Consider the following 14,079-nt stretch of genomic DNA (forward strand, 5'->3'; position numbering starts at 1 on the left):
CTGCCCCATCCCTGGAGGGGTTCAAGGCCAGGTTGGACGGGGCTTGGAGCAACCTGGGCTGGTGGGAGGTGTCCCTGCCCAGGGCAGGGGGGTGGCACTGGGTGGGCTTTAAGGTCCCTTCCACCCCAAACCATTCTATGATTCTATGATACCGCTCTTCCCACTCCCATCCTGCGTGGCAGCACCGCAGCATCCCGGGGGGAGCCGGGGGTAAAGTACTCCTGGGTGGGAATAAGGGCGCTACTGTGACTCCTTGGGAAATAATGAAGTAGCACAGCGTGGAATGGAGATGGTGCTTAATTAATAATGAAGAAAATAATAATATGTGGCACGTATAGTGCTGCACTTGTTCCAAGCACTGTACAAACATTAACTACAGTAATTAAGCTGTAATTAATTAGAGTAACTACTAATCAGTGTAAATAATGATGCATCTGGAGGTACCAAATGGAGTTTGTGAACTGAAAGCAAATTTCCATGTTCGGGAAATGGCATCAAATATAAAATGGCACCAGAAAAAGGCAAAAAACATATGGAGGTTAAAGTGAGAGCGTGGGAGTTGTGTAGGTCCACGACAGCTCCCCAAAAGGGAAGGACGGTTTGGCAGGTACCCTGCCACAACGCAAAGCTGCTTTGCTGCTGAGGAGCTCCCTGGGAAACCCATCCCAACCATAGGACTTCGACAGCTGTTTCCAGGCTCCAGCTGCATCCTTGCACTCACCAGCGCTGCCAGGAGTCAGGGGCCGGAGCAAGGGATGGGATGGGAAATTGGGAGCTTGAGGCAGAGGGGGAGATCAGCAGAGTAAAATACACCACAAATATATAATTTTGGGGGTTTTTTTTTTGCTGGTTCACACACTTTATATTTAACAAAATAATTTTTTAATAATATAGTCTTTTACACATCAAATATCGTTTCTAGACCCCCCCCCCCATTTTTACAGAATATTTTTTTTTTTTCTCACTAGTTTCAGGCACACTATTGTTGGAAAATTTTGAAACCGCATAGTCACTGATAGGCAACAACTTGCAAAGAAGTGTGGCAATGACTTCTTTAATGGTACCAGTTCAACTTGCAGGAAGCCGCTGCTCAGCCCAAGGATGGCCATCACTGTGCTAGTGCTCGTCCTACCCCCTGCCCTCCAGTAAACACAAAAAACAAGGGAAGAAATAAAAATATAAAGGCAACAGTGTGCATAAACCGAGACCAACCATGCTGATGCGCTTCGGTGGAGGATGCTGTAAGGACGATTTGCTACCATCGCTGGTAAAAGCAGGTGCTGGACTGAAGTCTGAACAAAATAAGCACCGTCGCCCGAACGGCTGTGACCAAAAAGCAGCAAACTGAGTGATGGGAAAGGCTGCTGCGCTCACCCGGGCAGGGCAGAGCGAGGAGATGACATTGGTGGCTTTTCTCTCACAGCATTGCTTGGAAGCTGCAGCCTGAGGAAGCGAGAGGTGCTGGTGCCGAAGAGCCCGATGGGGACGCTTGGCTGCTGGCGGGGACCACGGGGACCTCTCCTCCAGGCAGGCACATAACAGCCTTCTAGAGAGACTCCCCCCCAGGAGCCGATGCCCACGGGCACAGCCAGCCCGTCCCCAGCCCCCCGTGCGCCCTGGCTTGCTTTATTCCCAGCTGTAGGGATGCACCCGGGATGGGGGCGAGCCAGAGCAGCTCCCTGGCACCGCAGCAAAGGCTCCTACCCGCCAGCTGGCCTGGTTTAGCGGTGACACAGTGATGGGACATTTCTGTAAACCTCCCCACGGGCGATGGGCAGAGCCGGGGAATTAGATAATTTAATTTTGACTGGCAGCAGCTGAGTCCCGCTGTGGCTGACGTGAATGAAACAGTGCCTTTGGCTCCAGCGAGAGCAGCCTCGGCGCCAGCGAAACAGGGATGGGGCAAGTTAGGCAAGTGGCTGCTCAGCCCAGGAGCCGGGGGAGCCATGGCACAGCCGGGACCCTCTTCCCGTCCACCACCGATGCCCCAGCTGGGCATCACAGGGACAGCCCAGGGAAGGTGTTGCTCTCTTGGTGCCTTTCCAAGGCTTTCTGGCTTGCCTGCCCGCACGGCCGGGGCTGGCTCTGGCCGAGGTGACAGCAACTGCGTAGGTGTCTTCGACTTTATGGTCCCCACTCAGTGGGGAAAGCGTTAACACAGACACAGCTTGTGTCTTGGGGGTCTGGCCCTATACCTGTGCATCTGCCTCCCTCCTTCCGCAGGTTACATTCCAGTTGGGTTTCTTTTTTGACCCCTTCCTCCCCTTTTAATTTCTACCTCCCTCCTGTCCTTTCCGCGTCCCTCCCCTCATAGACACGATGAAAACGATCCATCGCTTCACTTACAGCTGCGTTGCCCCCGATGATCCCAGCTTAGGAAGAGGCTTTAAAAAAAAAAAACAAACCACAACCAAAGCACAATAGCAAAAAACCTTAAACAAATAAATGTGAAAACCCCACAATCCATGTTGTAGAAAGTGAGAGTGGTGAATCTATTGGTGTCTCAGAGGCGTCACAGGTCCAAGAACTTGCGCGGGCTGTTTTTACCTTTTTCCTCCCCAAATCTGACCACCGCATCCCTACCAAGCGCTGGTAATTACAAAAGCAGAGTAGATACCTAGATACCAGTTACACACTGTGTACAGCGAGAGAAGAGCAGGAGGTGGAGGGGGGAGAGGGAGACCCTTCTCCGCGAGTAAAATCTCTGCTTGTGTGAAATCCTCGCAGGTTTTGCTGGTGACCCTGTTGCAGCCGGCGGGAGGTCGAACGCGTGTGCAGCAGCATTGAAGCTGGTCCTTCATCGTCGTCGTCATTGTCGCGGGCGGGCGGTTCGCCCGGCGGTGCCTGGCAGGGTGTTTCCCGGCTACAGAGCCTGCTTGCCCTGGCACTCGCGCTTGGAGCACTGCGCCGGCTTCCACCAGTCCCCGTTGTGGCAGTGGCAGATGTTGCAGTCGTCCACCTTCACTTCGATGCCGGCGGGAATTATCGTGGTTCCTGCAAAGCAGTTCGGACCTACAAAAACACACGGAAGTAATAGAAATAAATACTTCCCTTGTTTCCTTATTTTTTTTTTCTTTTTTAAATTGGGGGTAGCAGCTCTGCTCTAAGCGCCCGGGAGCAGGCAGACACTCAGCCCCAGCCCCTCGCTCTGCTCCAGCCATGATGTCCTGCTGCCGAAATCAGCTCTGCCCCACACCCATCACTTCGCTCAGGTGGCTTCTTTTTTTTTGTGCCCTCAGGCACTAAGGAAGAAGAGAAGGCCTTGAAACTTCCCTTCTCCTGTTTCTGTACCCAACCACTAATACGGATGGCACTGGGTGCCCCATCGATGCACCCAGCTTTTTCTCCTCAGCTGCCCACTAAATTTAGTATCGCTTTCTCCTAAGATTTGGCTCCAAGATGGAGTATACTGTGAGGACAAGCTTCAGGTCACGGACTTCGCTGCTCTCTCCCAGTGAGCCTGCACCGAGCCAACCCACCCCCCGGGACCGTGGCAGCCGTGCCCAAACCCCCGGTAACCCCAGGGACCCCCCGTCTTGGGGCTGTTAACCATAAATGACTGATGGCATCAAATTAACAAAAGCCATTCACTGCCCAAATAAGCTTTCTGATAAAATCCGTTTGTTTTTTTTTTTTTCTCAAGGGCGATTCCTTTCATCTGCTCGTTATTGGTAATTTTTTTTGGCTGCTTTATGACACAATATCAAAGCTGAGCAGCAAATCAGTGAGGATCTTATTGTCCTCCTTCTCGTAAAAGGCCGGCGAACGCCCATTGCCTGGCTGTCCCTCTGCAACCCTCTCCTCCTCCCCTCCCGCTCCTCTGTCACTCAGCACTGGGAATTAATGTCAGAGCCAGCAGCACACGGAAAAAAAAGAAACCCAAAAAACCAGGTCAGTGGCATTCGTGGCACCAGGGAAGCGTAAAGACATTTGAAAAGCGTCTCGTGGCTCCGGTGCTGCTCCACAATGTCACCCCTCGGCTGGGCACCCGTTTTTATCTTTGCCTCCGGGGCATGAGGTGCACTCGAAAGATGAGAGTGTACAGACATGAAACTACAGGCAAGTTGTTAGTGCTTAAAATAAGACTTGAGAGTGTTTGAAAGGGAAAATAGTTTCCCTACGTGGCTGGAAACAGGCTGAGCTGTGGCCAACCCAGTGCCGGGGTTTCATGTCTTACAGTCTCAGAGAACTATTAATTTCATCTCGCTGATTTATTAGTGCCCTGACTTTATTGAGACGCTCCTCAGGACCCTGTGTTTGACCTCAACAGGCCACGAGTTTGACCGGGCTCAGCTTAACCAGATATAGGCAATTCAGGTGGCTGATGAGCAAAACGGTGCCTGCAGGCGATTTCTGAAGTTGGCACCTCTCTGGAAGACACATTCCCCGTTGGAAAGCCTGTGATCCCAACCGCGGGATTTCTCTGGTGACCCACTGAAGTTCTCACTTCTTCCCACGGCTTTCGAGTCCCTGCGCTGGCCGCGTTGCTGCCTGCGCTCTTCATCACAGATTTTAATCCTCTGCTTCATCAAGTCCGGTGGGGGGCATTGTGTGATGATACCCACATCGCTTCGCCATCACGTTGGCTCATTTTTTTGCCGGTAAATGACCATGGCTCAAATGCAATGAAAAATGCCAATAATTGGAGCTGGCCGTATTTAAAGTCAAAGTAAGTGCCTGTCCCTCTTTAATAGGATGCTCCGATTGCCTGCCGATGTCAGGGACGCCCAGGGTGGTGCACAACAGCCCGCTCCGCGCTCCCAGAGCAAAAAAAATCCTTTTCATTAAAATTTAAACAAAAAGCTTCCTCCGGAGATTAGGGTGGCAAGGAAAGGGGAAGATTGTTTTCTCTCTTTGTTGCCCTGCAGCTGCCTGTTAATCATCTCATTTGAGAAGCCAACGCTGCCTCGACACCCCCACGCGTCTCCAGACACAGCTTTCTCCGGGTGCGGAACGACGGCGGATTTATAGCATTGCTGGCCCTGTTGATGCGGCTGAAAACACGTGGGAGGCCGGCGGTGATGGGAGCCGGTGTGTTCTCTCCCTCGCAGGTGGGCCAACCTTCACTGCCCAGCCCGGGTGTGGGGACCCTGCGCCCCCTCGGTGGGGTTCTGGCTGCATCCCTGCGCTGAAACGCCGCGGGGGAGAGCACAGCTCAGGGCCAGGATCAGCCCGGGGCAAATAAATTGGGACTGGCCAATGGGGAATTGCAAACTAGGGAAAAGCTTATTTTTCCTTGCATCCTGCTTATCTGTCCCTCCCGTGGCTGCTCCATCACGGTCGCAGCTGTCCTTCTGCCCTTCCTCCTCCTCCCTGCAGCCTCGGGTCCCTTCTCCCTCGTGGGTTCCCCCAGGGGGGTCATTTGGGAAAAAAAATTTAATCATTAACACCCCTCATTAATGTCCCTATCCCCGAGCCAAGAAGTAGAAAGCAGAGACCACAATGCAAAGAGGAGATGGATGAGGGGGATGTCCTAAAAGCACCACCCGTGCCTTTGAGGTCTCCGGCGGAGAGGGGTTCACTCATGCTGGGGACAGCACCAGAGCAGCAACCTCCCTGCCCTGGCCAGGGACAGAGGGCAGGCCTGCAAGAGAGTAATTAAACACTAATAATCTGCCCCTCTGATCCCTGGCATCCAACAAGCCAGGAAGGACCTGGCACACGCCTGTGTCCGATGGACAGTCCTTGGGATGCTGCCACCCCTCCCGAAGGGTCTGGGTGAAGGGAAGAGGGAAATTTACAGCTGTTTTGGGTAAATCATAGGGACTGAAGGCTGCGAGGAACATCAAGGGACGGCCAAACCAGCCCTTGCTGAGGCAGCACCGAGCATCCCTGGGCTGGCCGGCGGAACATCACGCGAGCACACCTACGGAAGGAGCTGTATTCAGAGGCTGAACTGAGGGGGAAACTACAGCAAGTGGGTTTGTTTTCCTTTTTCTTGGCTTTTAGCAAAATGGATGAAAACCTTTGGGCTCAACTGACACCTGCCCTCCTATGTGAAGTTTTGCTGCCATTTCAGGACATCCATCTCTTCTGTCAGACTTTAGTTCTTTTAATTTAGGCCAACACCACTACTGCTCTGGACCCTTTTTTTTTTTCTCTTTTCCTCAAAATAGCCACCCGTGCATTGCCAGAGCGAAATGTTTCCTTTTGCACACAAGCCGGATGGAGCGTTTTTCCGTCCTCTCTCCCCACCCTGCCCCTATAGAAATGTGGATTTCAAACAGAAGGCGAAATTTCCACACTCCATTTCTGATAACTCAACGGACTGGAATCACTGAAATCCCATTTTCCAGCACAACCACTATCGGCCAGCCCCCCCCACCCCCCACTCCTTTTTTTTTTGAGGGGCATCTAAACCTCTCCCACCTTTATATTGGAAAAGTGGATCCTGTCTGGCCAAAACGGGATGCAGTGAGCATCGCATCCATGGCGGAGGCACGAGAAAGATGCACTCAGAGAGGGACATGGCACTGCTCAACTCAAATTTAGTGGAAAATACGCTGCAGACAGGTGGCATTTCCTACCCAATGGACAGTTTTCCTGTGGCCTCGGGCTTTTATAGAGCCAACAGCTAACGCATCGCCAGAGACGCCATCCAGCACTGGGGATGCTCCGTGGCTTTGTGCTGTGCCTTAGGAAACCAAGTCCTTTTTTTTTCTTTTGCTCTTCAGCGGAGCTAACCAGGCTCCTTTAAGTTCTCCAATATTTATTTTTCCCTCCCTTAGATCAGCCTCACAACATTCCAAAAGCTCCGTGCCCCAAACCCACGCTGTCCTGAGCTTTTCCCACTGTGGAGGAGGAGCAGGCTGAGACCGGGATCTGCCGAACTGATAGAAAAAAACCCACAAAGAATGGGACAGAACAGCACAGCAAAGTGTTTTCTTTAATTATTATTCCAAGGAAGACGCTGCTCAGAAACATTTGATGACATGTCGAGCACATCCAGAAAGTTATTTATGATAATAGAAGTAGGAACAAGAAGCTGCTTTGGGCAAGGGCTGTCGTCCTGGTCTTTGTAAAAGCATCTTAAGCCACGACTGCGATGAAAACAGGACGGTAATCATCCTCTTCTCCTTGCTCAGGGAGGCTGATGGGAGAAGTTTGCTGCTCCCACAGACAACATAATTGTGAGATTTGCTTTGCTTAACATAATTAATACTCATAAAAGACCTCAGCACTCCAGGCTGTTTGCTAGAACAACTGTGAAGATTTTTATGGAGATATATTAGGGACGTTCAGCTGCTGTTTTGACGGGAGATATACAGCACAAAGAGAAAAATCATATATGGTTCGTCGTTCGGGAAGAGTGATGGCAAATTTTGCAGCCGTACGTGTAAGACCAGATACCTGGGTGACAGCCCACGCCAGGCACTGCTGCTCGGCACCCCGGGTACAGAGGGAATGTGTCCAAGCCCACTGCAGGCACTGATGCGCTCCTGCTGTGAGCAATGCTACCCAAGCGCGTGAGACTAAGTCCCCTCGGGACTCAGTGGCACGGTGGGGCTTCAAAGCCGCCCGGAAACCCCCAGATGAGACACCGCCACAGCGGGAAAACCCCACCTCCACCTCCAGCCACCACAGCTCCCCAGCAGACTGCATCTGCACGGTCCCCACCGCAGCACTATGTGGGGTGTGGAGGAAACCATCTGAGCTCAAGAGCATCCCGCATGGAGGGCGAGTGAAAGCTGGGAACAGCAGGAGCACATGGCCTGATGCTCTCTGACGCCATGGGCACGCAGCCTCACGCCGATGCTTTGGCGGAGCTTGGCGCCGGAGCCCAGCCTGGCTCCTGGGGGCTGGGGGCTGCTCCCAGTTGCTTCTTGAGTGGGTTTGACTGAACTCAACGGCTTTGCCCGTGGCTTACAGCAGCCCTCAATTTAGCTTTGTATGTGCAAAGAAGCAATAAAAGGAATTCAAATGTTAAGCACCGCAAGCAAGCACGAATCACTTCAGGCCAACTGTGACATTCAGCTTTACCCTGAATAGCATCGTGCACCGAGCGAAGCTCATCACCTTCACTGGAACTTCTCATGGTACAACTTCCTATTTCAGCAAGAAGCGGCATTTTCCTCTTAGTTAAATGTTTTCTGACGATAATCCTATGTCTCCCGCCACTCCTTTTAAGAGCCTCCTCATTCCCTTTAGGAAATATTAAGGCTGTCTCCAAGAGAATTTAGCTTAGTCGGTCAATGGATAATGTCAAGGAGAGAGGTGCTGATGGCTACGCTTATCTACCTTGCACGGGTAGTTTAGATAGCCGCTAAACAGCAACTCAATTTAGCCAGCCATCCCTCAGGCTCCCGCGTGATGTGCCCCACAATTAAAGCTGCAAGGGATAAGGAGAAGACAGCGCTGTTTCCTGACAGTATTTAGGAATGGATACAGCCTGCAAACATCCCCATGGATGCTGGTTCAGCTGAACGAGTCTTGACAACTTTGCTTTTGGAGCCTGACTGCGAATGCAATAGGGCATGGGAATTCACTGCTGGCAAGCTGCACCAAACCGGGGGGTGGGTGGGGAGAGCCAGTTCTAGTGAATGTGACCAAATGTCCTCTTGCTGGGAAGGCAGATTTTTTCCTTGCGTGTCTCCACGAAACGTGGTCTGCAGCACAACCATCCCACGCCGCAGCCACGTAGCCTCCAGGGCCGGCGTCCGGCACTCCCAGCGTCGCTCGGCTGAAACAAACACTCACAAAGCCACGGCCAGGTGAGGCTCACACCCTGGACCCCGCGCAAGGATGCGCGTGGCCAACCCTCCCACGGCGAGAGAGGTGAAGAGGCGAGACACGGCAGAAATACAAGTGACCCCGGGCTCTGGTGCAAAGGGCAGAAATCGCCGGCTGCCGGCACCTTGTGACACGGTCCACGTGCAGGCTGAGCTCTGCGATCAGGGGCAGATAAACCTAATATCTTGCTTTTAACGATGCCCCCACCCCCCCCCCCGCCCCGCCCCGCCCCGTTTCTGGAGGTTAACACAGCTCCGCTCTGCTGATCCCACAGGATCTTTTAAAATGTTCCCTTAGCTCCATCAACGCTATTTATGGGATCACTTCAGATTGCAAGAAAAGACCTCAATTTGTGGCTTTAATTAACGAGTCGAGGAGGGAATGAGTCTTGTTTCCGCTGCCTGGTACCACGCCTGCCTGCCCCCTCTCCCCAGGGGGGGAGAAGGCAGCGGCTGAAGCCGGAGGTGAGACATAAAGAAGTCAGCTGCCAATGCTGAGCTTTGCCTTATGGAAAATTAAACTTGATGATGCTCTGCACGGGGCGGGGGGGCTGAAAACCCCCCAAAAGAGAACAGCTCTGGAGCTCTGTTTTGTTGGAAAGAGGCTGAAAGCAAAGGTCCCAGCTCGAAGCACGGCTGAAGCCCAAGGGCACATTGGGAACGGGGCTGCCACCACCATCGCATGTGTGGTGGGGTGAGTTCACACCCTGATAATGCCCCACTCGAACCCCTGGTCTGTGGCCACTTGCTTCTTGGTGGTGGCAGGAGAGAGGGGAGCACGCCGTGGTTCTGCTCCCAGAGATGATGCCCATGTCCCCCAGGCTATGGAGGACACAGGTCTTTGCAGATTAGAGGACATGTATTCATCCCACACATTCCCAATACATACCTGAAGTGAAAATAACCCCCCCTGGACTCCTCTATAGCCCAAGTCCATCCCCACCCAACCTGCACAAAGGCTGGAAATGGGACAGAAATGGACTGGAAATGGTAATGGATGCCACCCCCTTGAGGTGACCCCAAGGTGGAAGGTTCACTCTGCCTTTGCCGCCTTGTCCAGCCACACATGGAGAGATGGCACCGCCAATAAATGCCCCAAATTTCACTCTGTTACCTAAAACATTGCAAAATGTGATCCTCTCCTTTTTTTATCTGTGGACAAACCCCACTGGCTCTGGCTAAAAGCTCCCTGGAGTCAACTGGTGGTACCTCCAAGCCACCCACGAGCTTTCAATCTTGTACACCATTGCCCCAAAGAACTAATCTCCTCCAAAGCTGATGTGCAGCTCTTCTCCATCCTTCCTGCAGATTTCACTCCGCGCAAGAGGATGCTAACAGCCCTTCTCAAGCACTGCCTATTTACATGAGCTATTTTTCCAGCCATAATTCACGTTGCTAGGTGCCTGAAGATACCTAAAAGTTATTTAATCTCTGCATTAAAAAAAATAAAAAAAAAATAAAATATATATATCTGCAGTATCCTTCTGCAGTCTAAATCCAAGTTACTCACTCTAAGCAAGCCCTACATCATGAAAAGAAGTGCATTAAAAAGGCAAGACTGAGCTGACAAGCTAAATTCTGGGCAACGGGAGCTTTTCCACTGACCTTTTGCCAGCGATGAAGCCGGCACAAAAAGTGAGATAAAACACACCTGCAGCTCTCAACCAGCCCAGCAGGATGGGGATCTCCCGGTGGCCCCACGGCACCTTCTGGCTCTCCCCACGCAGAGATGTTTCACATCATCCGGGCCTTGCTCGGGCAACTCCAAGCATCTGCTGCTTTGGCGTCTAATGAGGGCAGGGGACCTCGCTCAAGTTCCCTAAATCATGACCTGGCGCCCCATGACACCGACTGATTTAATCCTCGCTGCTTTGCACCGCGGTTAGAAAATTACTGATAGCTCGTTATCCATCTTAATCAGGATCAGCAAACAAATGAGGGACAGGGAGACATCCAGAAGGGAATACACCGCATTACTCCTCCTTATTGATAGCACAGTTACTTAATTTGATGTGGAGACATAACTTCAGGCATCACTAAATACTGGAGCAGGAATGTTGTGGTGCAAGGAAGATCTATGGGTGCAATTTAAAAGCAGTCTGTTTAGGAGCGGTGACGTCTCCCAGCGCCGATACAGATCTGAGCTGTGTAGACAGACGCGAGATTATCCCTCAGCAAGTTAAATACAGACAGCGGCTCTCTAACAGTTAAAAAGCACCAGCTGAAAACTGCAGCCCCGCTGCCCTCTTCCTCTGCTGCACTCCTGGGAGGAGCGCGACGATGGGGGACTGAGCCCCAGGCTGATGGTCACCCCCAACCTGCCCATCCCCAGCCGCCACCGGTGTTTGCTTTCCAACACACAGCACTGCCCACGCCGGGGCGGCAGCAAAGCTCTAGGTTAGACATTTGCGGGGAAGGCGGCATGAAGACGATGGGAGAGAAACGCGTGTTCAGCACAGGTGTCTGCAGAAAACGGATCAGCCACCAAGCGGTGCCAATGACTGACAGCCGATGCTGCCGCTGGCGGGTACAAGGGGATGCCAAACCAGGCAGTGTCCAGGATTAAAATCTAGAAGGAGCTGAAGGTTTCTTCCAGCAGGAATATTATCGCTCTCTGCAACCCCCTGAAAGGAGGGGGTAGCCGGGGGGGGGTCGGTCTCTTCTCCCAAGGAGCAGGCGATGGGACTAGAGGAAACAGCCTCAAGTTGCGCCAGGGGAGGGTTAGACTGGATATTAGGAAAAATGTTTACACCGAAAGGGTTGTCAAGCCTTGGAACAGGCTGCCCAGGGCAGTGGTTGAGGCACCATCCCTGGAGGTATTTAAAAGCCGGGCAGACACAGTGCTTAGAGATATGGTTTAGTGATGGGTTTGTCAGAGTTAGGTCGATGGTTGGACTCAATGATCTGAAAGGTCCCTCCCAACCTGGGCAATTCTGTGATTCTGTGATTCTATGAGGCACACTAATAAACTACCAGGAGAATTAACCTTTTCAATCAGTTTTTAACAATCCAAGACTAGTGCAGATAATCTAATACAACTGATCTGGGTACACTAAAGAAAACAGGGCAAGTGGGATGTTTCCCGCTGCTTTAGATTATGGGTATTTGCCTCATCATCTGGGGTCTTCCCCGAGGCCGGTGCATCAAGCCTCCGTGTTTCTGATCCCAAGCGCACAGAAACCAAAGCCGGGAGCACATCTGAGGGCACCTCAAACTCCTGCTAAAACCTCTGCCCCTGGTTTCCCTATTTTACCAGGTTTCTAACCCAGTGGTGGGTTACGGCCTGTTGACCAGCAGGGTTAGGCATTGCTGCGATGCAAATTAATAGCTAATATCAAATTCATATTAATTAACCCGCTCTGATGATTGAATAATACACCCTATTAATACACCTGGACTACGGACCCGGCCTTAAATATAGGGTTTCCCACCCCACCTTTTAATATAAAATGCAGGTTGGCATTTTCAAAGTCACCTATGGGATTTGCGCATCAAATTCCTCTTCATTTTAAAAGGACCTACATGTGCAAATACCTTCGTGAGCACTGAAAAGTTGAGCTTACGGTAAAAACAAGGCGCTCAGCACTGCGCAGCAGAGACTGCACCTATAACGCAGCTTTTCCGAGTCAGATTTTCACTGTGTACATTCAAGGTTGAAGAAGGAAAACAGTAACACCTCAACGACAGCAATAACCATCTATTCCAGTGAGAAATGCATGTTTCAACATTTACCTGACCAAATGAAAAGGATTAGCTCTTAAAAATTTCCCTGCAGACAGCATAAAGCTTTGGGAGAATACCATAGATTTTTTTTAAAAATAAAGGTAGATTTTAATCGCAGGCAATGAAATCTACTCCTAGGTCATTATAACCTCTCAGGTAAGTAATAAGCTTTTAAAAACTTGTCTAAATAGATATTTCCCAAAACGAACTCCAACAGCGCTGAAGGTACATTAATTCTTTTAATGGTTCAAACATGGCAAATAAGGGTGGGGTTTTTTTTCAGAGCCGGTATAAAATAGATTCAGTTAAAAGAAATCAATTAATAAAACTACCATTAAAATACTGCATCGGCTGGCATTGTTACCAATAAAATCAACAGCCAAAGGGAGGAAAAGTTGGACCTTCCGGAGACTAAACCTTTAAGTGAAGGCATCTATACCCGCAGGGTGCAACATCCTGCTGCATTCCCGCTGCCCTCACCTTGCCAGCTCGGGTCCCACGGGACAAGATCGTGCTGTGGGACAGGCTCGGTGCGGGGTGACCGTGCCCTCACAGCCGCCATTTCCCAGCTCACCCAAGAAACGAACTGGGATGTCGAGCGGTAAAATCGGCCACTGCCTTGGCTGGATGTTGATCTGCCCACTGCAGCGGTGTTGGGGCATCTCCCAAGGCACCGTCCCTGGAAGCAGCAGCTCCATCAGGCAGTAACAGCCCTGCGTCCATGCAGGCATGAGAGGAAACCCTCATCTAGGGAACTAAGTGGCAAAACAGCCCTCGACTGCCAAAGTACCGGGTGTTTGCCCTCTGCCCGGGTATCTCCATTCAAAGGCGAAGGTTAACAACAAAAGAATAACAACTAGGACTTTTTCTCTGGGTCTTTCGAGCTTTTGGCCAACTTCTTCACCTCTCGGTTGCACTCGGTGTGAAAATTTAATGATTTTTATGGCCCATTTTAACATTTTTATGTCTTTTTTCTTCGGAAAAAAATCCCACATTTGGTGTAAGAATTAAAACAGTATTTCATTCTTAACTGCAATCACCGATGATGTATGGAAGAGAGCTGGCTGCACGTCAACTCAATATAAAGCCAGAATTGAATCTGACTTGGTCACTACAGCTGTGCACAATGTTTTATGGGGTGAGTTTTTTTTCACATCAGTCATAAACGAAGTGGGAACTGTGACTGTGCTCATTTTGTATAAAACAGGAGGGAAAAAAAGCAAAAGGTGGGGGTGGGTGGAAGAACCAGGATTACTATGCATTTGTAGTCGTGCATTTAGACGTGTAGTCTACTGGAAACTCAACCCAACCCGTCGTTGGATAATGACACTACAGTGGTTGACACACGATGACAGCGGCACCACCACGCACAGCGCTCGTGGCAAGGCTCGCCCGTTGGTACGAGTAAACCTCTGCACGAAGGGGCAGAAGGGTTTCTTAAACTGCAGGAAACCACACGCTCAGGAGGAACCCTCAGCTCCCGTCTGAAAACCAGAGCTTCACCGCAATCCCGATGGCTGTGGGAACGAGTCAATTGGTAGAAAGACGCCTTTGTGCCTTTCCACCAGCCTGAGACGAAACGTGACGCTTTGAGACCATCAGCCACGGTCCCATTTTTTTTTTCCTT

General features: G+C 51.1%; 1 protein-coding gene across 3 annotated transcripts in view; it reads right to left on the reverse strand.

Moving 5' to 3' along the window:
• Positions 1 to 689: 689 nt before the first annotated feature.
• The window catches only part of VWC2L (von Willebrand factor C domain containing 2 like), a 54,315-nt gene continuing 40,925 nt past the window's right edge, over positions 690 to 14,079 (reverse strand). For all 3 annotated transcript variants that reach the window (XM_074594140.1, XM_074594137.1, XM_074594135.1), the window contains one exon: positions 690 to 3,012. In XM_074594140.1, coding sequence (XP_074450241.1) covers positions 2,983 to 3,012 — 30 coding nt within the window. In that variant the 3' untranslated portion in view covers positions 690 to 2,982. The remainder of the gene's footprint in view (positions 3,013 to 14,079) is intronic.

This window comes from Larus michahellis, chromosome 7, assembly GCF_964199755.1.
Source record: "Larus michahellis chromosome 7, bLarMic1.1, whole genome shotgun sequence".
Classification (NCBI taxonomy): Eukaryota; Metazoa; Chordata; class Aves; order Charadriiformes; family Laridae; genus Larus; species Larus michahellis.